The following is a 24,908-nucleotide window of genomic DNA, read 5'->3' as shown; positions in this document are numbered from 1 at the left end:
AAAACACAATATGATTAATTTTGTAATTGACAGGGCCCCAATTTTTTTTATTTCTATGAAAAATAAATAAATAAATAAATTGCAGAGGGCCCCCTGTTGGTCAGGGGCCCTTGGAATGGTCATAACTTCCCCCCTATACGACATCCCTTCAAGACACACACACACACACACACACACATACTGCAAGAATCAAGGAGAGAACGTTAGTGTGTTATCACCACAACAGCAGCAGCAGTAGCAGCAGCAGCAGTGGTAAAAGCAGTGCAGATACTGGAGAACATGAACACTGACAGGTGCATGTGAACTGACTGCAAGGCGCGGTAGAGCTATCAGTGCACAGAAGATAAGATTTGCATGATTTTCTTGCAAAAAAAAAAAAAAGAAGAAAGATGGTTCCTGCACCATCCCAAGTTTATTATGTAACCGCATAATTACTGATTATGTAAACAGGGCTCTTCCTTCATCTGTCTTTCAGATGTCCACAAAACAAACAAAACAAATTTGTAAAAATTACAAACATGAAATTATCCAAACGTAAGGTTTTAGATGTCTTTTTTTTAATCCTCCAATTTAAACTTAACAATCGTTTGTTGAGTGGTGAATTGATGGTGAAAATTCACAAGCATCCAGTAACTTTGAAAGACTGAAGAGGAAAATTATTTTAAATAATTATTGTATTATTTAAATAAATACAGCAGAGGGAGTCCTGGGCGGATTCTCTCTGCTGTAACACACGGAGCAAACAGCAATCAACAAGCTCTGGGTAACTCACGATTGCGCTCTCCCTCCTCGTCCCCCTCCTCCTCGTTCTCGGGGTCTATGTCCTCGGCTTGCGTAATCCAGTCCAGGTAGCCCTTAAGGTCCTCCTCCAGCTGCTGCTTCTCGCGCAGCTTCTGGAAGTCGCCGCGAGCTTTGGCCTTTTCACGCTCTTTGGAAAACTCTCTGCAAGGAGAAAAAGAGATAAGGTAGGGTTTGGGTTTTTTTTTTTTCACTTTTCTGTCTGAAAAGTGGTTAGTAAAAATGTAAACGTACCCACTCAACACTCCCAAGACCAGGTTCAGAACAAAGAAGGATCCAAAGATGACCAGACTGACAAAGTAGACCCACGGCAGCTCAAAGCCCATCGCATCATTCATCTGCATTGCAAAATGTTTAATCAGTGTTAGCTCACTTAGGAAAATCTTTGCCTAAGTATCTACTTGAGATTTCTTTAAAAAATGAAATACACATAAGTAAAAGTACTGATTTGGGACGATGTTTTATGATCTGAAGGTTTTTAGATGTCTGTGTTTCCAGTTTAGATAATTTTCTTATTATTTACTCAGATCTGGCTTCAGTTTATTCCTCTGTGTTGTTTCTGTTGTGCCTTTTCCTTTGTACATTACTTTAATGTTCCTTAGATTGGTGCTCCTTTAACATATAGTTTATGTTGGTTACTGGTTTTCATAACATTCTTTTATATTTTATAGGCATGTCATATTATTCCCTGTGTAATATTCGTCCTTCATGGAAATTGTTCAACTACTTACAGAGGAACACAAAAATCCCTTTAAGTACAAAAATGAAGCAGTGATCAAAAATGTAATGGGACAGCAAAGATTTTAGAAACGTTACATAAAAGATAAATACAAAATCTAAATAAACCTATTTATATTTTATTGAAGTAGTAACATGTCACTCTAATACATTTTAGTAAAAATCCAACCTTTAGCTTGATTACATTTATTTAATATTGAAAAAGAATTTGCATATTAGGAAATAATTAACATTTATTTTCTGATTGTTTTACATTTTTGAACAAAACTTACTGGCACCCCTAATTAAAAGAAATATAGCCTTTTTTTTATCAAAATGTACTTTTTTTAAAAATTGATCAAAGAGATTAGGAACTTTTAATTAGTGATCTATGACTCTTTTCTCTCAGGCATGTGCATGAGATAAAATAAAATCTGATTTAATTTAGCCAGTGTTCATGTCTTTATACACACACACAGATATGCTTTGGTCTTCATAACTCAGTAAACTGCTCCAAGAAACCATCTACTAATCATAAAGCCTTTGCTTATAAAGCCATTGCTTTATTTTACACTATAAAATATGTATTTTTAATCAATGCAAGTTGTAGTTAAAAAAATGTTTTGTGATTTATAGTTCTAAAAGAAAAATCCGAAACTGGAATCAGCAAGTCAGAGCTTTACAAAGTATGGCAACGGAAATGATTTCTGATCAGTGCATCCTTGCTCTCCAATACATGGAAAATTGGCTTTTATTTCCTTTTTGGGTTTTTTTGTTTGTTTGTTTGTTTTTGTTTTTTGTAGATGGAGATCAATTGAGTTTCTACACAGCTTCACTCATAAAGTACTAAATACCGACCCACCATGCATGAACTGTTAAAGTTGGCCAATTCAAGTAGAACAGGTCACATGGCGCACGTAACATAAATAACCATCTATCCATAAATCAATTCTTTATTGTTTTAGGTTTGTCAGAGCTTCTTCTCTCCAGCAACACAACACCAACACTGAAATGAAATTGCCATGGCAACGCATACACGGAAAGAGCAGTAAAAATGTGTGGATAGGAAGAAAAAAGGACAACAGGACGACGGCAGAGGAAGAGAAAGAGGGAGAAGTTCATTATTTCACAGATGAGGGTCACCATTGGCTAATGAGTGGGAGGACTGAGATAAAGCTCATAAGTGTTTTGGCTAATTAAAAGCCATTTCTGGTTTTTGCTAATAAGAAGCTGAGAGTTTTCAAGGGAGGCTAGCTTTTTAAATCGATGACACTTGTTTATTCAAAGGAAAGCCACTGTCCAGGCTGCAGCTCTGAAACAAATCATTGTCATGTGAGTGTGACCCATGTGAGGTTGCTTAGATTCTATATCGCATAGGCTTCCGATATATTTCAGTACAAATATTGTGACCGTGCTTTAAATAAAAAGTCAAAAATTGGTGGCATATTCAGTCTTCTGAGTCATTTTTGTGACATTCAATTACCCAGTAGAGAACGTCGGTCCAGCCTTCCATGGTGATACACTGGAAAACGGTGAGCATGGCAAACAGAAAGTTGTCAAAGTTGGTGATGCCGTTGTTGGGGCCTTGCCAGCCCTCTCTGCAAATGGTGCCATTGGCCAGGCAGCGGCGGCCGTGCCCTGAGACAGCGCACGGCGCGGGCTCCTCTTCTGCCAGGGCTCCTGGAGGCGAGAACACAAACATGTAGAGAGCACACCGAACGCTAAAGACAAGTCAAAACTGAGTCACCGTTTTACCTTTACAGCAGATGATTGGAGTTTAACACAGAGAGAAATGCAATCAGCATGAAAACACTCCAAATCTCAGCTATTTCATCCATATTCACCTTACATCATTGCACATCTGCATGTGTCTTAACGATTAAAGTTGACTTCATTCTTAAGGTAAAAAAAAAATGATTCATCTAATTCAGGCTACTGCATATTTTTTGATGGAAACTTTGACAGATTTCTTTTTTCAGTTTCATTTTAAGCTATTATCGTTTAGCCTCATACAAATTACACATAACGTCATTAAAACTAACAAATTTGAGAGCAATATCAACGCTAAATTGCACATTGACAATAATATACTGAATATGAATATCTGAATATGAACATATTTTACATTTTGAGTTAGGATAAAATACAACACTGTCCTTCAAAAGCAGACATATTGTTATAATCTGAAAAGCTTGGTCAGTTAATATTTTCTTTTTTTAACAACTGATGCAATAACTTCATAAAAAAAGTTCTTTGTTTTCACTCCCAGTTAAATAAAATAGATTACACATATGCCCAGATACTGTTTTGACTTACTTTAACTTTCCAACAGCAAGAATCTCTCTCGCTCTAAATTTTTTCATTTTACATTTACACTCATTTATCTTTAAACATGAGCACAATTCTTGAATGATTGTGCTATTTTGCAACCGATAATAAGTCAAAGAATGAGCTTGTTACATAACAGCTATATATCTGTCATTTAATCACAGGATTAAATCCACCATCTGCTGTGGTGTCCTGTTCTCAGCTGCTTGTCACCATTCACATACAAGGTGCATTATTCCATTCATTCCCAGGGATTAAATCCTGTATCTGTGGTAATCTCAGATCCACACTATGTCGGTTTAGTGCAAAAGAAAGACAGAAGCTAACAGAATAATGAAATAAAGACCTGATTTTATGACGAAGCATGTGGCGTGCATCTTTCCAATGAAGAGCTCCAGGCCGATGATGGCGTAGATGATGATTACAAAGAGGACCAGCAGAGCAATATGAAGGAGGGGAACCATGGCTTTGATTATGGAGTTTAAAACCACCTGTAAACCTGTGAGCACACACATTAGTCAAAGTCTCAGCAAATCATAACGTTTATTTATTTTCTGATAATAAACGTATGTCCTTCGTTACATTTTGGACGGTTGGATGCTGTCATTATTAAAGTTCAAGCTACAGCGAGATTGAGTTTTTATAAATGATTAATCTCAGAAAAGGTTTATATTGAAAAGAAAAAAGAAAACATAGTTTCAAAATTGCACATCTAATAAATTTTAACATTAAATTTCTGAATCAAACTAATTTTCAGCTTTTTTCAAATACAAAAGCAAAACACAATAATCCAGCATATGAAGTGTTGGATCTAAATTACTAAACAATTATCTGTGAATAAAATCAAAACACTGACTGTTTGAACTCAAGTAAAATATAAGACGCACTACTGGGGAAATAATGATCATCCAAATATCAATTAGTGTATCAACAACATCCCGTATGTAAAGCAGCTGAACACACATGAAAACTAACAGCCTCTTAAATCCTTCTACTATCTCTCATAATGACATGATGTCCACAAAAGCCCTGACGTTGTTTTTCTGTGTGTAATTAAACTGCACAAACGAGCCCACATAGACAAATATCCGATGACAGCCGAGCTGAAAAACACATTTTCAGTCTAATTGTAAGTGTCACTAAAATAATTTATTTCTTGAAAAATTTTATGTTTATTTCTAAAAATTAGAATAACGTATTCTAAGTTGTTTGGTTCATGTTTTAAGATTTGTGTTAAATGATTGTATTTTATTTCGACTCGAATTATTTTGTTGGAAGTTATCGCGAGATTTGTGTACATGCGTGAGGCTGCGAGATTTGAATAAACATAGAAGAAGCAGAAGCCTGGAACCTAGCTACACGCAGCAGCCTCGTGTCTCCGTTAGCAGTCAAGGTATTTTATAGTTATGTTTGTAATGTTTTGTGAATTTATTGGTTATGGTGTTTTTACGGTGTTTTAATTACTTAATATTTTGGTTTAGAGTGAACAAAGACGAGTTAATCGGTTAAAGACCTCCGAAGTGGCAGGCGGCCACGAGGTAACCTTTGTCAGAACACATGTCATCTGTCTGTCTGTAAATGTATTTATGTCTAAAATTTTGTCTTTTATTTCTGTAGTTTTCACGGCGTTTAATAAAGAGCCCGTCAAAAGGAAGCCGTGCCAGTGTTGTCGCTTTGGAGTTACAGTGAAAACTCGCCCAGCCAGCGCCGGTAAGAAGCTCGTTAAGACGACGGCAGCTGCAGTGAGTGACGGTACCGTGGTGCAACACAAGAGGGCGCCATTGGACAAGCTCAACTTTCACAAGAAGTCAAGCACAGCAGCAACAACCATGTACAACTGAAGTAAGGTGGAAATTAAGAAAGGACAGTGTTAAAAGTAGAAGAAAAGAGTGGTTTAAGTGAAGTTTAAAGCCACTATAAGTCTATAACACATTTGTCAAAAGGTTACTTATTTTCTACTGAGCTTTGAAGTGTTGTGTTGTTGTTAAGAAAGGAGTGTTGTGTATTTATCTTGAGATCAACTTAAGTTTGAAGTTAACAAAGTTCTTTAAGTTGAAATACATTTGTATTAAGAGTGAAGCTCATTACAGCTACAGTATAAAGTAATATTCAAGTCACATAAGTTAGAATTTGTAAGGAGTGTTTTGCAATTTAAATAGAGCATTGAGTGACAATTAACCAGACTTATAAGATGACTGACAATGAACATAAAGAGCTCAATCCTGTATCATGTGCTATAGAGGAGGAAAATGATACTGAGCAAAACTCAGAACCACAGACGGTTCGAAGAAGTGAAAGAGTTAGAACGTTAACCGAAAAGGGTAAAGAGCTTCAAGAGGAGAAACTTAAAACGCTTCAACACAGATATGCAGTCAGTTTTGAAAAATGGAGATATGAAGCAAGACTGAGCAAAGTAATACTAAGAAAAGAGGCTTCAGACAGTGAATTAAAGGAGCTGATTAACAATGTAAACATCACCTGCAGAGATATGCAAAACATTTATGAAGAAATACGACAAATACAAACTCCTGATGCAGACGCAAGGCGCAAAGTAGATGCATGTACATCACTTTCTGCATTCATTGTCAGAAGAGCTGAGAAACAACTGCAAGGAGACTTTGCAGAAGGCGACGAAGAGCCATGGCCAGATTTTGGGTCATGCTTAGGGTCTGAAAGTACGACATCAAGGTCAAAATCCAGAAGGTCTAAAAGTAGCACAGATAGTTCACAAACAACCAAGAGACTGGAAGCAGAGGCTCAGGCAGCTGCATCTCAAGAAATATTAGCAGTTATGGAAGAGCAAGAAAAGGAAACATTAGAGTTACAAAAACTGGAACGTGAAAATTTGGAAAGGCAGCAAGCCATGGAAGAGCAGCGAAGAAAGATTAAACGCTTGGAAGAAGTTAAAAAATTTAATGCCGCAAAAGCACGAGCAAAGGTTTATGATGAAGCTGAAAGTATTTCTGCAAGTCAGAGTTTATCACAGAGCATTAAAGCCGAAAGTGAAATCCAAGCAATCCCTGTCACAGCACACAGTTCTTCTCCAGTTCTAAATGTTACCCAATTCCATGATGCTACAATCGTTGGTTCTGTGCCACACATTCCTTCAGTAATAACTCAAACTCAACAAAGTCCTGGTGAACAACCTAAGACCTCCATAAGCCAAACACTTAAAGCATCAAGTCCACCATTCATCCCTCAAGCCACTCAGGTTTCCTCTGTTGCAACTCAGCAACAATCAAATTATGAGCTAGTTGGCATACTAGCAGAAGCAATAAGTGCTAATCGTCTTCCAACTCCTGAACCTACATTGTTCACTGGAGACCCTTTAAAGTTCAAAGATTGGCAGTTGTCATTTGAAACCCTGATAGAAAGGAAAAACATTCCAAAGAATGAGAGACTCTATTATCTCAGAAAGTACCTCGGTGGACCCGCGAAGAAAGCAGTTGACGGTTTTCTTCTAGTGGGGACAGATGAAGCATATGACTCAGCTTGGAAATTGCTGGAAAAACGTTTTGGAGATCTATTCACCATAGGAAAATGCTTCAGAGATAAGCTTCACAGCTGGCCTAAAATAAACTCCAAGGATGGAAGTGAGTTGAGGGAATTTGCTGACTTCCTGAAGAATTGTGAAGCTGCAATGTCACATACAAGGTCATTGGAGGTTCTCAATGATTGTATGGAGATCCAGAAACTCCTGCTAAAACTTCCAGATTGGTTGACCACAAGATGGAACCGGACAGCCATGAAAATAAGAAGGGCTAGTGATGGAGAATATCCTTCTTTTCATGTGTTTGCTGATTTTGTATCCACTGAAGCAGACTTAGCATGTGATCCCATAGCATCAATGCAAGCTCTTAAAGGTTTGGAAATAAGTAAACCCAAACAATTACGCAACCAAGTCATCCAAGCAAAAACGCTAACAACAAACTCAAATCACACAAAGACTGTAACCTGTCTTTTCTGTAAAAGAAATGGTCACACACTTGATAAATGTTTCAAATTCACAGAAACCTCACTGCAAGACCGTATCAAGTTTGCACAAGCAGAAAGGCTGTGTTTTGGATGTTTAAAGAGAGGACATCATTCAAAGAAGTGTGACAAAAGGAGCACATGTGAAAAATGTCAAAAGAGACATCCAACATGTCTGCACGATGACACATTCATTGAGCGTAAAAAAGTAACACTTGCAGTGGGTGAGAAGTCTCAAGACAAGGACGAAGCTGACGCTAAAGAAGGAGATAGACCATCAGTTGCGATCTCTAACAGAGTAACTCAAATAACTTCAAGCACGCTGACATCCTCTATACTACCTGTATGGGTTTCATCAAAGAACGACCCAGATAGAGAGGTATTAGTTTATGCACTTCTTGATTCACAGAGTGATACATCCTTCATCTTGGATGAAGTAGCCCAAGATCTTGATACAAGTAAAAGTAAAGTTAATCTGCGTCTGTCAACCATGTCCGCCAAGTCAACAGTTATACCATGTGACAAGCTGGTAAACCTTCAAGTCAGAGGATATAAGGATGAAAAGAGAATTACATTACCACCAGTCTATACAAGAGAGTTTATCCCTGTCAACAAATCACATATCCCAACGTCTGAAACCACCTTAAAGTGGCCTCATCTGGAAAAGCTGGCAGATAAGCTACCTCCACTGCTTGAATGCGAAGTTGGTCTACTTATCGGCTATAACTGTCCACAAGCTCTCCTACCACGTGAAATTCTTGCAGGCAAAGAGAATCAACCTTATGCACAGTTAACTGATCTCGGCTGGAGCATAGTTGGTTGCTCATCTCAAGTTCAAAATCACAATGATGTCATCGGTACAAGTCACAGAATCATTGTTCGTGAAGTATTTCCTGTTTCACAACCAGCAGTTGAACTCAAGCAACAAGTGCATTTTGTATGCAGAACCCAAGTAAAGGAAGTCAGTCCGACTGATGTGATAAAAGCTTTGGAATCTGATTTCTCTGAACATGCAACAGATGACAATCCGGTTTCACAGGAAGACATTTTGTTCATGTCAAAGGTGACCAAAGGCATAAAACAGAAGAAAGATGGACATTACGAACTCCCGTTGCCATTCAAAACAGACAATCCAAATCTCCCAGATAACAAGCAAAGTGCTGAACACAGATTGTCTTCATTGGAACGTCGACTCAGAAGGGATGAGAAATACTATAAAGATTATGTCAAGTTCATGAATGATATTATAACTCGTGGAGATGCAGAAAAGGTGCCAGAACAAGAGCTGGACAACAAGACAGCATGGTACATCCCGCATCACGGGGTTTACCACCCCCACAAGCCTGAAAAAATACGTGTGGTTTTTGATTGTTCTGCACGCTTTCGGGGAACATCTCTCAACGATCATCTTTTGACTGGACCAGATCTCACCAACACACTGGTCGGAGTGTTATGCCGATTTAGAAAGGGCCCCATCGCCATTATGTGTGATGTGGAAAGAATGTTCCACCAATTCCACGTCATTAAGGAACATCAAGATTATTTAAGGTTTCTTTGGTGGGACAAAGGTGATTTGAACTCCAAACCTTCAGTTTACAGGATGAAAGTACATCTTTTCGGAGCAGCCTCATCTCCTGGATGTTGTAATTTTGGACTGAAGCACATTGCATCGCAAGGTAGAAACACATTCAGCAAAGAGACTGTTGAGTTCATCCAAAGAGGTTTTTACGTCGACGATGGACTTGCTAGTGTAACATCAACAGCCAAAGCTATACAGCTGGTCAAAGAGTCGAGGGAACTTTGCAAAACAGGCAACCTACATCTGCATAAGTTTGTGTCAAACAATAAAGAAGTTCTTGCAACAATTCCCCAAGAAGAACAAGCTCAATCCAAAGATCAGAACATGGCTTTAGGAGAACTCCACATTGAACGTGCACTTGGAGTACAATGGTGCATTGAAGCAGACGAATTCCAGTTCAGAGTTCAAGTTAAAGACAACCCATTGACCAGAAGAGGGGTACTCTCGACTGTCGCTTCCATCTATGACCCTCTTGGGTTTGTCGCCCCATTCACATTGATTGGAAAGCAAATACTCCAAACATTATGCAAAGACAAGGTTAACTGGGATGATGATCTTCCAGACCACATTCTACCACGATGGGAAGCATGGTTGAGAGACCTGCCTAAGCTGGCAGCTCTGAAGATCCCACGAAGCTACTCACAAGACATCAACATCATACAGTATGAATTGCATAACTTCTCGGATGCGAGCCTCGACGGTTATGGCGCATGTTCATACCTTAGAGCAATAAGCAAAGAAGGACGGATAAGCTGTTCACTCGTCATGGGAAAAGCGAGAGTTACACCCATCAAACAAATGACCATCCCAAGACTCGAACTGTCTTCGGCTGTAACTTCAGTTATAGCGCTGATGTAATCAAACAAGAACTGGAAATTGAAAATCTACTAGAATATTATTGGACGGATTCACAAGTCGTACTGGCATATATAAGCAATGACGCTAAAAGATTTCACACATTCGTTGCCAATCGGATTCAACGAATAAGACAAAGTACGAGTCCTGAAAAATGGCAGCATGTCAGCTCAGAAGAAAATCCGGCTGATCAGGCCTCAAGGGGTTTAACCGCTGCACAACTGAAAGAATCAAACTGGTTGAAGGGTCCAGATTTCCTTTGGAAAAAAGATCTTCCAATCAAAAAGGAAACGGTGGGAGAAGTTGAAGAGATAGATCCTGAACTTCGAGCAGGTCATGCGCATACCATGCGGTCAAAAGAAGTGAACCCTGTTCTAGAGCGTCTAAAGAAGTTCTCTGATTGGTCGAGAGCTATAAAGGCTATTGCCAGACTCAAACGATGCTTAAAAGAGTTTAAAGGTGTTCAAGAAAGAACAAACAAAACAACAGATCTTGAAGAGAGAAGAGACATAGAAGTGTTCATTATCAAACTAGTGCAAAGAGAAGCTTTTACTGAGGAAATACAGAAAATCAGATCTCAGAAGAAAAACCACTGACAAGGTTGATATATTTAGAACGACCTATTCACAAGGTAGTGACGTTACTTGAGACTAATACAGAGTAAAACAGACTCTAATCTGGACACTCATTGAAAAATCACATTGAGAACCAATTAGTGATTTTGGTGGGAGTGTAAGTGTCACTAAAATAATTTATTTCTTGAAAAATTTTATGTTTATTTCTAAAAATTAGAATAACGTATTCTAAGTTGTTTGGTTCATGTTTTAAGATTTGTGTTAAATGATTGTATTTTATTTCGACTCGAATTATTTTGTTGGAAGTTATCGCGAGATTTGTGTACATGCGTGAGGCTGCGAGATTTGAATAAACATAGAAGAAGCAGAAGCCTGGAACCTAGCTACACGCAGCAGCCTCGTGTCTCCGTTAGCAGTCAAGGTATTTTATAGTTATGTTTGTAATGTTTTGTGAATTTATTGGTTATGGTGTTTTTACGGTGTTTTAATTACTTAATATTTTGGTTTAGAGTGAACAAAGACGAGTTAATCGGTTAAAGACCTCCGAAGTGGCAGGCGGCCACGAGGTAACCTTTGTCAGAGCACATGTCATCTGTCTGTCTGTAAATGTATTTATGTCTAAAGTTTTGTCTTTTATTTCTGTAGTTTTCACGGCGTTTAATAAAGAGCCCGTCAAAAGGAAGCCGTGCCAGTGTTGTCGCTTTGGAGTTACACTAATTTTGTGTTTTCCAGCCATCCTTTCCTGCCTCAGAGAGTCAAATGATCCGTTGCCATGGAAACTAAAAATAATGCCAACAGATCAGTGCACGTGCAAATGTAAAGTCATACGTTTTGGAAACAGAAGCAGGGAAGAAAGCACCGTCTTGTCGGGTTCACGATAGGAACTGTAGAGATGCTGTCTGTGCAAAATAACTTTTTTCAAAATACTGTGGAAAAAAATACATTGTGACAGGTTTTGTATTTGCATTTTGGTAAGTATGTCATCTTGGCTACTATAACAACCTTCTTTATTAATCTACTTTTATTGATTAAATTGTTTTATTGTTTGAGGTCAGCAATGTGCTCCAGAAATGAAAAGTGTAACAAAGTTAGACTGACTAACCTCAGCAATATACTCATATAGATAACCAGACTTTTAAAACCGGGCCGCTGGTCCAGTTTATGATGCTTTATTACTGTCCACCAATTCACAATATTTCACAACAACTACAATACCATTATTAAAACACTCACTAACCGTTTGCTGTAATGTGTTAGCTAAGCAAACACAAGGAGGTTATACGCACACACACCTGAAAACACTGATAGCAAATTAATGTTGCAGAAGAAAATTAACCCTATACAGAAAGATTATTACATGCACCTTTGATCCTGACCTGCTACTGCCTTTAACCAGTGGCCTGATTTTACATCATGAGCGGACGGAGTGTTGTAGAGCCCAGCTGTGCAGCTTTATGGGTGTGTTGTGCTTAAAACACAGAACAGGGCATGGCTGTTTCTGAGTTAATGTTTCAAATCAGTCAACAATATGTTTCTAACACCAATATTCGCAAAACCAGAAATTCTGCGTCTAATATTGGAGTTGGTTTGGTCATTGTCAAATGGTATCAGCGCTTAATGTTGACATTTTGTTGCGTGAAACTCTTAATTTCCATCCATCCATCCATTTTCCATACACCCTTGTCCCTAGTGGGGTTGGGAGTGGTGCAGGTGTCTATCTCCAGCGAACGTTTTGGGCGAGAGGCGAGGTACAATTCGCCAGTCTGTCACAGAGACTCTTAATTTGAAAGAAAAAATAGATCATTCTCAAGTCGCCCTGCTGTGTTGAGAGTCAGCTGATGAAGATCTTATCCATCTCTAAAATCAGCCCATCTTGTTCTCATCAGCCTACTACAATGCATCGTCTCGTTGTGTGAGCTGGATGGATCAATATATTGTTAAACCTGGACTCAACACTTTAACGTTGAGTCCAGGTTTAACACAACTTACTCTTTAAGTCACCTTAGTCTTTACAAACAAACTACTTGAGCTATTTCTTTTAACAAAAAATTTTTTCTGCTGATGAATCTGAAGAGCAGCAGCACCTTTAGTTTTGAGTCTTATCAGGTCAACTCAAACCACCCAGGTTACAATAGTCTGCTTACAAACCACAGGTGTCTTAAACAGCTTGTGTGAATATTTACGCACAGTTCAGTGAACATTGAGAGCTGACTGAAGATTTCTGAATGAACTCACTGGGAACTCCAGAAACAAGGCGAAGAGGTCGAAGCACGCGAAAGGCTCTGAGGGCCTTCACGTCAAAGCCCCCTGGTTTGCCTCCAGTCTGCCCACCAGAGTCAGCGTCTTTGGTTATCATTTCCAGGACAACACTGAACAACCTGAGCATACAGTTAAATTAAATTAAATTAAACAAGTGATGGAGAGGTGAAAAGGGTAAAATGGCTTTGATACAGAAGAGCAGGGACACCAAAGAGAAGAACTGCAGCTAAATGATTAAAGAACATGTGTCACAAAAAAACGCTTCCTTGGACAGGTACACCCTTGTGCCTAGTGGGGTGTACTAGGCACAATATGTAACATTGTGCCTAGTACACAAAGTTACTAGGCCCAGTGTATCCCAAAGGATACACTGGGAGTATCCTTTGGGAGTATCCTTTACTCCCAAAGAAGAACAGAATATAGCTTGGGATCGTTTTTGTATTTTGTCTGTGAGGATGCACCTGTGTGAGGCACACTGTATACCTTTATGGCCAATTCATAAGAGCTGTTTGATTGCTGTCAGACATTTTATTGTAATTTGAGAGAAACCTGTGAGTAGGAAAAACCCTTCTGGGTTTAAAGAAAACATTTTAAGTCTTAATCTAACAGGGCTATTAATCAGTTAATTTATCTCTCATGTATGTCATTGCTTATTTACCTTTTTGATTCACAAATCAGATGAAATTACACATAAATCCCACATGGGCCAGCTGGTTTACCCACAACCTGTGACTGTGTTCAAAGCTGTGTGTGTGGATCTGCATCTGTGCACATTTATGTAACTGCACATGTGCCCAACAATTGCTGCCATCTGGAATTTGTTGGAATCATAATGTACAAATAAATGTCTAAAAAGTACTTTGAAAACCACCCCTTGCTCCGGGTCTTTTGGTGTGTGTTTCTGGCAGCTTTGTATAACTGGAGATGTTTCGCTTAAACTCAGGTTGATTGAATGGGGAGAATTTGAGCATCCACACTGAATTTCAGGCTCTGTTTGAATGTTTGGGGTTATAATTGTTTGTGTTATAGTTAAGGACAGAGTTATTTAGAGAGAATGTGCATGCTGAAGGCTCTATGGATAACATATAAATGGCAGTGATCTTACCCCACAATGACGATGACAAAGTCCAACATGTTCCATCCGTTTCTGACGTAGGAGTTTTGGTGCATGACCAAGCCATAGGCAATAATCTTCAGAAATGTCTCTATTGTAAAAATGATCAGGAAGGCATATTCTACTGTTTCCTGCAGAGAGAGAAAGAGAAAAGAAACGAGAACAGAAGAAAGACGGGTTAGGGTGCTTTCTGGACATCAGTGTTGTTTTCATTAATAATGACAACAGCCAAATTATTCAGCTGATGACCCTTTTTTCCATGAGGATAACGAGACGATGACAAAAAACAACATGGCTCTGTGATGACTAAAACTTGACAGGACGAAAATGTTTGTGCGTAATCTGTCAAATTTCAGGAAGAGAGGAAGCAAGGAAACCAGGAAAAAAAGAAGGAAAAACACAACAATTAGACAATGTCACAGGGAATAAAGTCTAGAAATATAAATACTTTCCAGTCTTTTCCTAACCTAAAAATATGTAATCAAATTCAGACTCTTCAATGCATCTCATAGTTGTGTGGAAACAACATTTCACTGTCTCACCTTCACTTTCTCATTGTCCTGTTTCTTACATCAGTGTGTGTGTGTGTGGTTTTTTTTTTATCTCTTTCCCAAATATTAACTGTCTGATTCAAATCAGAAATCAGAAAGTTAGCAAGCTGGCAGGTAAAATGCACAACAAGACAAATGCATTGTTGATCTGAAGGACACAAAGCCGGCACAAAGAAGCACAGTTACAGCAAAGACACTGATGACTTCAGTGACACGCACACTAACTTCACACCCACTCTCACAGGCTGAGAGTCTTGCTATGGTTTGGAAACTCAAAGCTTTTATCAGAAAGGCATTGAGCCAACAACACAAACACATTCACAGAAGGACTCTAGCTGCATCGCAGAACGTGTTTTTCAAGTTTCAGATGCATAACCATCAATTTCTGTAGTTTACCCGGATGTCACGGGTTCACGTTCCTCTTCTGATCTAGTAACTAATTCCTGTAATGAACATCAAGATAAAGAGCCACTTCCAGGCACTAGATACTCCTACATCAAACCATATCCATTGGCCCTTTATTCAAAGTCATAAAGAGCAGCACTGAAATGCTGAATGGGGAGATTATTTTCAAGAAGCTGATAAGGTGTCAATTAATGACAAAACTTTTTAATGGACATAGTGTTGCCAGGTAAATACAGTTTGTCACTAAATATAACTGAATTAGGCAAAACAGCCACGAATCCAAAGGTATAATCAGAAAAAAATCATTTGATTTAATAAATAAATAAATAAATAAAAGCATTTTGTTCTAAATCAAAGTTTTTCTGTTACAGGTAATCTATCCACGTATTAGATGTGAAAAGTGTTCTGCCTTAAATAGCATTTTCACATCTTGTCACTTCAGTTCAGTGTGGACTTTTTGTAAGAAAAGAGACTTTCAGGCACACTTTTATTTAGTCTGTATATACTCCATGAGAGATATTTTCACCTTTTTCTTTTATTATTATTTTCAAAGAAATAAAAAAAAGTAACAAAGTAATAATCTCCAGAAATGTGAAACATCTTTTTTCTGTAGTGAAAAAAAATTGTGCCAAACCCCTTATTCATCCCTCTTTCAGTCTGGATCATTCAGAAGAACAACTCAGTGGCTGTTTAATGATTGATTTCTCATGGGTGACTGTGTGTTTGACTCCTAAACGTTTACTAGGATTAACTGAGCGTGGCGCCACTGCAGCAGCTGGGTGGTGACCTGTGAAGAACAACATAATTCAGAGCTGCTTCACACTGATAAGAGCCTTCACCGTCTGCCTCCATTCAGTTTAACATTCTCGCTCCATCCGCTTGTTGTTTACAGAAGTCTGAAATGTCCATTTTTCTGCTTGTTGAACAGCTGACGGTCAGTGCTTGTGTGCGTGAGTGTGTATGTGCCTCTTGAATTTTAAAGCTGTGGAGACAAATGTGACAACGCAGCTAGATTGCATTATTGCAAAGCTGTTTGGTTTGCATTTCATTTTTTCATTACTCTTGTTTCCCACTGCTGAACTAGATCAAGTGATTATATATTTATTCAGGAGAGTGGGGGAATCCCACATTGAGAAATTGATTTTTATTTTTTTTTTCATGGGATCATGTGTACCACTATCGCTGGCATCGTTGCAGATCAGACTTTGAATGATCTGCATTTGTCTTTTTAGCTTTCATTTTAAAAGTTATTTACTGTGATTACATGCAGATAAATAAAATTCACAGAGTAAAGTATGTAAGTCACACTTTTTCACCCTCAAACTTTACACTTTTAATTCTGTGACCCCTCTTTTCAGGGAACTGAACAATTTCGTTTCTAACTTCTCAGCTCAGGAATCTTCATACTGTGGCATGGATTTTATAGGTTTAGGAAGATACATGAAAGGTTTTTTTTTTTCCTCTTTGTGTGTTACAAACCTCATGATGGGATTAACATGCATGACATGATATTATATAACATTATTAAAACCTTTACTCTTCTCAACGCCATGGGGATATCAGGATGGCAGCATGAGAGAAGCGCAGGCCTGAAGCTCTTTGATTATGTGTTCATAGTCGATGTGATGAATAAATGAACAGAGAGACAGATTAACAGACCTCCAGCTTTCTGTGCGTTTCTGTTTCATGTGAACTATGCATCGACAAAAGAACGATACCCACTGTTTTTGTTTCCTGTGTCCTGGATCAGTGACGACCGTTCCCTCTGAGGTTGTAGTAAAAATAACGTTGCCATGGAAATCAGGCTTGTCTTGTATGTGGGCAGAGAAAGAGACTTGAAATAATCAAGTGAGGGAAACTCAAGACAACTGCCCTTAATACACCAAACTCCTTCAGTGAAACACAAGAGCGTCTCCTATTAATAAATGGCGAGTCCTCTCATCTCAGGGATTTATTAGTCTCTTGTGGAAACGATCATTCTGACTGCAGTTTTGATAAATCATCTTGGTAGAAGTGTTAAATACAAATGAAAATGGTTTGTTTTCTGGCAGACACCTGGCTTCTGTAAATTATCAACAAGACTTGAGTGTATCATGAACTGGAAGATGCTGAAACGTCAAGGTGTGAAATGAAGAAAGGAGCACTTGCTCCAATATTATCAACAATAAACAATAAATGAGATTTGCAGCTCAACATACTTTGCTCCAGTATGTTGCAGCTCAGTAGCTGGGAGTTTCTGGAGCAAAGTTTGTAGTGAGGTGTGATGAAAACTCTTTAAACCTATCGGATCGCTGTTCCGTCTGTCAAGCATGGTGGTAGCAGCATCATGCTTAGGGTCTGCTTTATTTTTAATCAATAAGAAAACTACCGATATGTTCTTCAACTTCACCTCAAATCAGCAGCCAGATGACTGAAACGTGAACACTGAACACTGAAACAGGACCGTGATCGCAAACATATCAGAAGAGGTTTGGGAGAGGATAAAGCAACTCAAATTGTTATCTTCTGGAACAAAACATGACCAAATTGGTTTGAAGTTATATGAACTATTTTAAATTAAACATGTTATTTCTAATACAAAATAGATTCTCACTGCAAATAGATGTCAGATTTTCAGATAGATTCATGCCAGATGCTCATAAGAAGTGTGAGGTTTCTCTACAACTTGTTAAGTGACATTTAATCAAATAAAAATGAAAAATCCACAATGACTTCAAACTTGTGCATCCAATTGTTGCCTTCAAAATTAATTAAAGTGGCATGTTGCAAAAAGAAAATATTCCACAATGGAAAGATAACAGTTAAATGCAAAATTACAATTTCTTCCAGGGCAAAGAGGACCGCACGGAAATGTCAGATCAGTGCTCAATCTTTAAGCCTGGAAACTGCTGGCACACTGTTAACGCATTGCTACAAAAAAATATCACAAAATGACGCTAGCAGAACGTTTTTGTCTTATTTTGTTTCATTAAAAACGGTAGATTGTGCTGATATCTGTCTGTCTGTGTCATGAATTGTGGTTGAAGAATGGTGAGGATGGAAGGGAAGGATGCAGGTTGGTGCAATAATAATGACGGCTTTAATGATGAAAGACAAAATACAAAAATCCAGGCAGCACAGCTGAGCAGAAGGCGAAGAACTCAGTACTGGTAGCAACTGGAATAAGTCAAAAAACAGGCACAGGGGAGACACTGGCTGACACACAACAGTATTGACAAGGAGCAGGGAACACAGGTGGGATTAAATACGCAATGGGTAATCAGGGAACACGAGACACAGCTGGGAGCAATCCAGGGGTAGACAGACAACAGAGAGACTCAACTGAACACAGAAACCTAAATTAATACACAGAAAAACCAAAACATTACAGTCTGCGCTGCAGTTTCTCATGGACTCAGTTATTTTGAGCCAGATGCCACCGATAACAGAATAAGGCTCAGACACTAAATGAGACACAGCTTAATTAATTTAAGGCAGAACAGCGTCTCCTGCGACCTCGAAAATCCTCTGGTTTGGAGGTGGGACAAGATGGTTGGGTTGACCGAGCTGAAGCTAAAATGAACCGGAGGTTTCAGTGCATAGAAAGGAAGTCAATTCTCAACTTTACACAAGTTTTAAACTTGATACCTGCCAATCCTCTTCATATGAAATGTCTCTATTGAGTTTGAATTTCAGTGCTGCTCCGTTCCATTACCAAATGCTTTCATTGTGTTTCAGAATCCTTAAACTAAGATATGAATAAAAGCATTTAGGTTTTTAAAGCTTGTGGACATGTTTCTCTCACAGAGTAGACAGACTAAATAAAATTGCATCCGAAAGGCTCTTTTATTTAAAAAAACATCCACACTGAATTGAAGTGACAAGATGTGAAAATGCTATTTAAGACTTTTCCTCTTGATGTCATAACCACAACACTTTTCAGACTTAACACATTGAGCATTCAACTTATATGATATTTGTTGAAATTTTAAGATGTGGATTTTCAAGTAGGAGTTCCCTAAATCCATCTTTAAAATTAATAACTTTCTAGGTAATAAACTGTCTACTGATAACTACTTCACAGAAAAAAACACTAAAAATTTTCCAAAGTATCCCTTGGAAATTATTACAGGGGCCTACATGAATGTCCAAAATATGAGTTTGGTTCATTATAAACCAAGTTACAGAGAAACATATTTCCTACAGATGACTGTCTGTTATTAGAGCCAAAAAACATTGATATGATTTTCAGTCTTTATTGTCCCTCAACACTAAGAGGAACAGCTTTCGTCAGTTCGATGGAGACAGAGTTAGATGGTACGTTTCACCCAGAACGTCATGTGTGTGCAGCCAGAACGCAGTACGTAAACCCAGTCATTAAATCCCAAAATGGTAATTAAACTCCATCACTGTCGTCTCCAATAAAGACATGATGATAGCAGCAGTAGTGAGTTGCTTGTACTCTGCAAGTGTCACATTATGGTGTGTGAATCTTTGCAGTTTTGCGAACAAGTGAATCTTTTTGCGCTCCCCAGGCACTTTTGACTAATTATTCAAAAGAAGGTTTTATTGGACATTTTTCCTTCACTTATCTAAAGCTGCAATTATGTTGTGTGTACAAACAGCTTGATCAATTAGAAACCTTCCTGTAATAAGATCAAGATCAACAGCACTGAGAACATGGTAAAGCCGAGCCTTTCAAAATGCATTTTTTTCAAATCAGATTCAAGGACAAAAGCTTTTGGTCAACTTCAGTCCTTTCAGTTTATGAAGACGATCTTCCCTAAGATTTATGCTAACATGCAGACATGTGTAACGCCATGTGGCTCTGTGTTTGAATAATGAATTATGCTACAGCAACATGCCTCATTTAGAGACTTATGTGAAATGTAGGAGCAGTTTTATTAAAACCAGTTCAAAAAACATGCCAGACAAATCTATAAGGGAAGAAAATGAGCTCAATTTAGCAGATTTAAAGCATTTAAGTCAAATTAACACGATACAATATGCCCACCATCCTCTGTGAAGAAATAATAATCAGTATCATCGTTTTGTTAATTAGGTCCAATTTCATGAAATCAAACATTAAGCGACACAAATCCAGACTCCTACACTGTTAGCCTTTGCTGTATTTTCTACAGCTAAATACCGCAAAATGCCCAGTAAAACTAACATAAAACATCTTTACAATTAGTTACTGTAATTTGCATTGCATTATGGGTAAAGGACATAGTATTACAGTAACTTACTGTATGTTTTGAAGTTGCAGTAATTTACTGTTTACACATTGCAGTAGTGGTACTGTATTTATAATATCTTGCACTGTTAGCCTTTACTGTATTTTTTACAGCTAAATACATAAAATGCCCAGTAAACTAACATAAAACATCTTTACAATTAGTTACTGTAATTTGCATTGCATTATGGGTATAGTACATAGCATTACAGTAACTTACTGTATGTTTTGAAGTTGTAATTTACTGTTTACACATTGCAGTAGTGGTACTGTACTAATAATGTCTTTGCGCTGGCCATGTAAGAATTCTATTTGATTTCCAACGGTCATCATAGATGTTTCATCGTGGTTCTCTGTTTCTGTATTTTTACTCCTTTAGTGGTTAACATATTTTAAGGCAGAAAGAGAGCATGTATTTTTGTTTTTTTCACATCCTAGCTAACATTAATATGCAGTTTATCTAGCTACGTCATCAAGGGTGGCTTCGCTTCCAACGTTTTTCTGATGACGTTTGTTTTAAACTCCGAAGCTTTTTCCGTCCAAGTGCAAGTGCAGCTCTGTCGCCGTGCTGTGGGCTCACACTGCTTCAGCTCTTCGCAAGACAGGTAAAAAAACACTTAGAAAACTGTTTGAAGCCAATGTATATTTTAGATGGAGCTAACGTAACTTATAGCATCATGCTATAATGCTATAACTTAGCATGAGGTGAAAGATAGAAAAATATGATGGTGTTATTTTTTGAGCTGGTTCGGAATTAACGTTAGCTAAGGTGCTAATTTTACCGAAGGTTTTAGCTTGACTTTTGCCGCTAAATCTTCCTCGAGCGACTAGCTTTGGGTTGAGATAAGCTCAGTGATGAGTGTCTGTTAGCATTGTTGTTACATCCTTTGTCGAACAATATAACGTTAACTGATAATTGATCCCCCCCCTTTTTTTTAAAAATACATCTAACTGTTCATTTGTTTAAACCATGACCTTGCAAATGTTAAGAGTGCAGATTAGCTAGGTCAACAAGGATGAATTCTAACGTTGTTCTTTTTTTTCTTTTTGTCAGATGACTTTTTTTAACTCCCAAGCTTTTTCCCTCCAAGTGGCTGTGCAGTGTCCTGCTGAGTGCTAACATAGTTTCAACTCTTGAAAAGACAAGACAACAGGTAAAAAGACAGCTCTTCAAACATATTTGAAGCCACAAAATAATCTGGAAATGTAGAGGAGCAGCTAACCTAATCTATAACTTTGAGCTTGCTACAGCTAGTTAGCCTGCTAAAGTATCATTACATCTCCAACATAGTGTATAAGAGTCTGTAAATGAGGACAAAGGTGGAAAACATTCAAGTGGTTTCTGTTATTTTTTGAGTTGGTTCAGCCACAGTGGCAGGTGGACAAAATAGTTAATTTCAACCCTGGTTACATATAAGGACTGTTCACCTGTTTAAACCATGCTCTTGCAAATTTAAAGTTAAGTCAGTACTAACAGGTGCAACTATGTACAGGTGTAAATTCTGCAGCATTTGTACTTCAGAATTTAGAGAATTTTGTACTCATGTGAAGAAACATCAACACACAGCTAATTATCGGTTTTGTTGTGGAATAGAGCAATGTCCTACTTCCGTCAGAGAAAAATAAAACATTTAGAAGAAAAGAGGACTCAATCTTCATCTTGGTTGATGTAATTTTATATCGACTCTTAACTTAAAACACACATCTTAAATCAGAATTGTTCAATTAATTTGTTAAAGGGATCAATTCACCCAAATTACAAACATTTTGTTAACCCATATTGTACTTAGCCATTCAGATACTGTATTTGTGGAATGTAATGCTTTAAAAAATTCATTTAGCCTCACAAACTGTCATTCACATCCGTTGTTTCAGAGTGGTAGCAGGATGTAGGGGTAAAGTCTAGTCTAGTCTCTGGGGTGAGGTTCTCAAAAACCTGTTGTAATCTGGGTGAACTGGCCCTTTAAATATAAATTACTACCAGTAATTCATATTTAAGAGTTTTCCTTTTATGTTTCAAAGGTATCTTCCACCAAGATGTCTGTTGAGATGGAAATGACCTTACCTACAACACCAAGGGTAATCATGCTTGGTAAGAGGAATATTTTCTATCACTATAATTTTTTTGTAGCAATGTATGTAATAGTTATGGTAGTCTGTACTTTTACTCACTAGCATTAGCTTGACAAGGGTTTGTCTATTTTAGGAAATAGCTTGATGTCTGCAACCTGGTGGATGGTCAGTATGGAGGAGAAGGTATTTTTCGAACCTGAGCAACTACATGACTTTGCCAGCGTCCTTGCTGTCTTTTTTGGGTCATATTATGACTTCAATCTGGAGTATCAGGAGTCAGCATCCACCACGCTGGAGATGATACAACGGTACTCTACACCAAGCCATTTATGAATTAAATTTAATGACAGTTTGACTGATGATGAAGAACCATAGCTGATTGCTGTATTGTATGTCTTCATTTTAAAAAATACAATTAATATATTTTATTTCTGTTAAAAGATTCTTTGTGAGGATCAATCCAGATGTTGATACCAAATGCACAGCCAAAGTCAGTACAAGCCGCAAGACGGGAAGTCAAGAGGAAAGTAGTCAGTGTCAACTCCCGGATCACCACCTTCCTCAAACGACTCGCTGAATTTGAATAGAGGACTTCCAACTAGGTAAGCATTTTACCAAATGTTTATTATTTTATTGTCTTTTCCTCCTATCTTGCATGTTCTGACTTTACTTTAGCCTTTTTAATATGATTTTAATGATTATTTATAAATGGCATGTGATTCCTACACAATAGCCCTTTAGAGTAGCCTGCATCTTTTCTGTGTCCGTGGGAAAAGTGGATGTCGCTGCATCTCTTACTAAATCACAGAAATGTTTAAGTGTGTAGTCGTTTAATTGAGGTGTTTTTTTTATACTATGCAGTTTTCAGTTTATTAGGCACACCTTTGCAGTAATCCATCAGCACCAACAAAATGACTAAAAAGATTGTTATGACATGTTGTATTTCATCGTCTCCTTGGGGACATTTGCAGGGTCTCAATACAGTACGCAATCGTTTGAATTAGTGAAGACTGACTGACTGCTTTTGCCATAAACAATCCAAAAACCTGAAGTGAAGCCAGTCCTGCACATTCTTTATGCAGCTTCTATTATCACTTCAGTGTAATTGATTTTTTTTTTTTAAACAAATTATCAACTTAATGCTGCTTTATGCCAATGGTTTTATGCATTTGGACATTGTCACTTCAGCTTAATTTGTCAGCCTTCCTGTCGATTTGAAAATGTAGATAACTTCCTGACCATCTCATGACCTCCCACATCGTCTGTCTTATTCTTTACAGTTCAGCTTCCACAAGATGGATCTCACTGATTTTGTTTGACAAATGGAATAAAAGTTCTTCTAATGTAGGAAATGCATCTGATATAACAATATTTATTGATATGAATGCCTACCATATAGTACATTATCGCACTTGCACTGTTACTGTGATGTATTGTGTAACAGAGCACATTTAAGCTACTGTTAACTGCTTTCTGACAATGCAGCCTCTGCTGGTTTTTTAAATGAAGTATATTCTATATATTTTTTAAAAGTCAGTCTTTAATAGTTTATGGCTGGTACTTGATGCACACATGTTCATGTTGCTACATACATGTGCCATAAAAATATTGACATGACCTGTAGTGTGTTCTATGGTTTTGTTGTTTTATAGCACATTGTATATTATATTGTGACTTTGTTCTTTATGACATTGCGAATATATAAATGGATTTTATTTCAACAAATCTGCTGAAAATAAATACCTGTTTTTATTCACAGTACTTGGACTAAAATTTCTTTTGTGAAACTTTTCGGTTTATGGTAAAATATTCTTGTATTAAAAAATGTAAACTTTAATTTACAGTAAAACTGACATTATGTTGTGAAACAAGTTTACAGTAGACCAGCTTTACTATAAAATACATTTACAGTTTTATGCTATAAACTACATTTACAGTAAAGCAGTCATAACTGTAAATCACACTCACAGTAAAAATTAACTGTGAAATATCATGACAGTAAAGGTACTGTAGAATGGTGATTACAGTAACTTACTGGCAACACTGTTGCCAGTAAGTTACCGTAGAATGGTGATTACAGTAACTTACTGGCAACACTGTTGCCAGTAAGTCGCCAGTAAGTTACTGTAGAATGGTGATTACAGTACCTTACTGGCAACACTGTTGCCAGTAAGGTACTGTAGAATGGTAATTACAGTACCTTGCTGGCAACTTACTGGCAACACTGTTGCCAGTAAGTTACTGTAATTACCATTCTACAGTAACTTACTGGCAACAGTGTTGCCAGTAAGTTACTGTAAAATTACAATAAAAAGTCTAACAGTGTAGATTAAAGATTATGGAGATTTCACAGGTCTTGTTCTTAACGTACTGGTTAAGGTGTTTGCAGATCAGCTGTGAAAAGTCTCATCTGACATAAACACACACGCTGTGTGTGAGATGAGATGGTACATGACATCGAGTTGAC

At 37.7% G+C, this 24,908-nt stretch overlaps 1 protein-coding gene across 1 annotated transcript in view; it reads right to left on the bottom strand.

The window, feature by feature from the left end:
* cacna1db (calcium channel, voltage-dependent, L type, alpha 1D subunit, b) overlaps window positions 1–24,908 on the bottom strand; it is a 93,498-nt gene that overhangs the window by 30,497 nt on the left and 38,093 nt on the right. Inside the window, 6 exon segments of the mRNA XM_044132308.1 lie at window positions 773–942; window positions 1,033–1,136; window positions 2,999–3,195; window positions 4,190–4,342; window positions 13,060–13,202; window positions 14,189–14,328. Coding sequence (XP_043988243.1) covers window positions 773–942; window positions 1,033–1,136; window positions 2,999–3,195; window positions 4,190–4,342; window positions 13,060–13,202; window positions 14,189–14,328 — 907 coding nt within the window.

This window comes from Gambusia affinis, linkage group LG01 (assembly GCF_019740435.1).
Source record: "Gambusia affinis linkage group LG01, SWU_Gaff_1.0, whole genome shotgun sequence".
In the NCBI taxonomy this organism is placed as follows: Eukaryota; Metazoa; Chordata; class Actinopteri; order Cyprinodontiformes; family Poeciliidae; genus Gambusia; species Gambusia affinis.
This window is presented reverse-complemented; position numbering and strand designations above follow the sequence as displayed.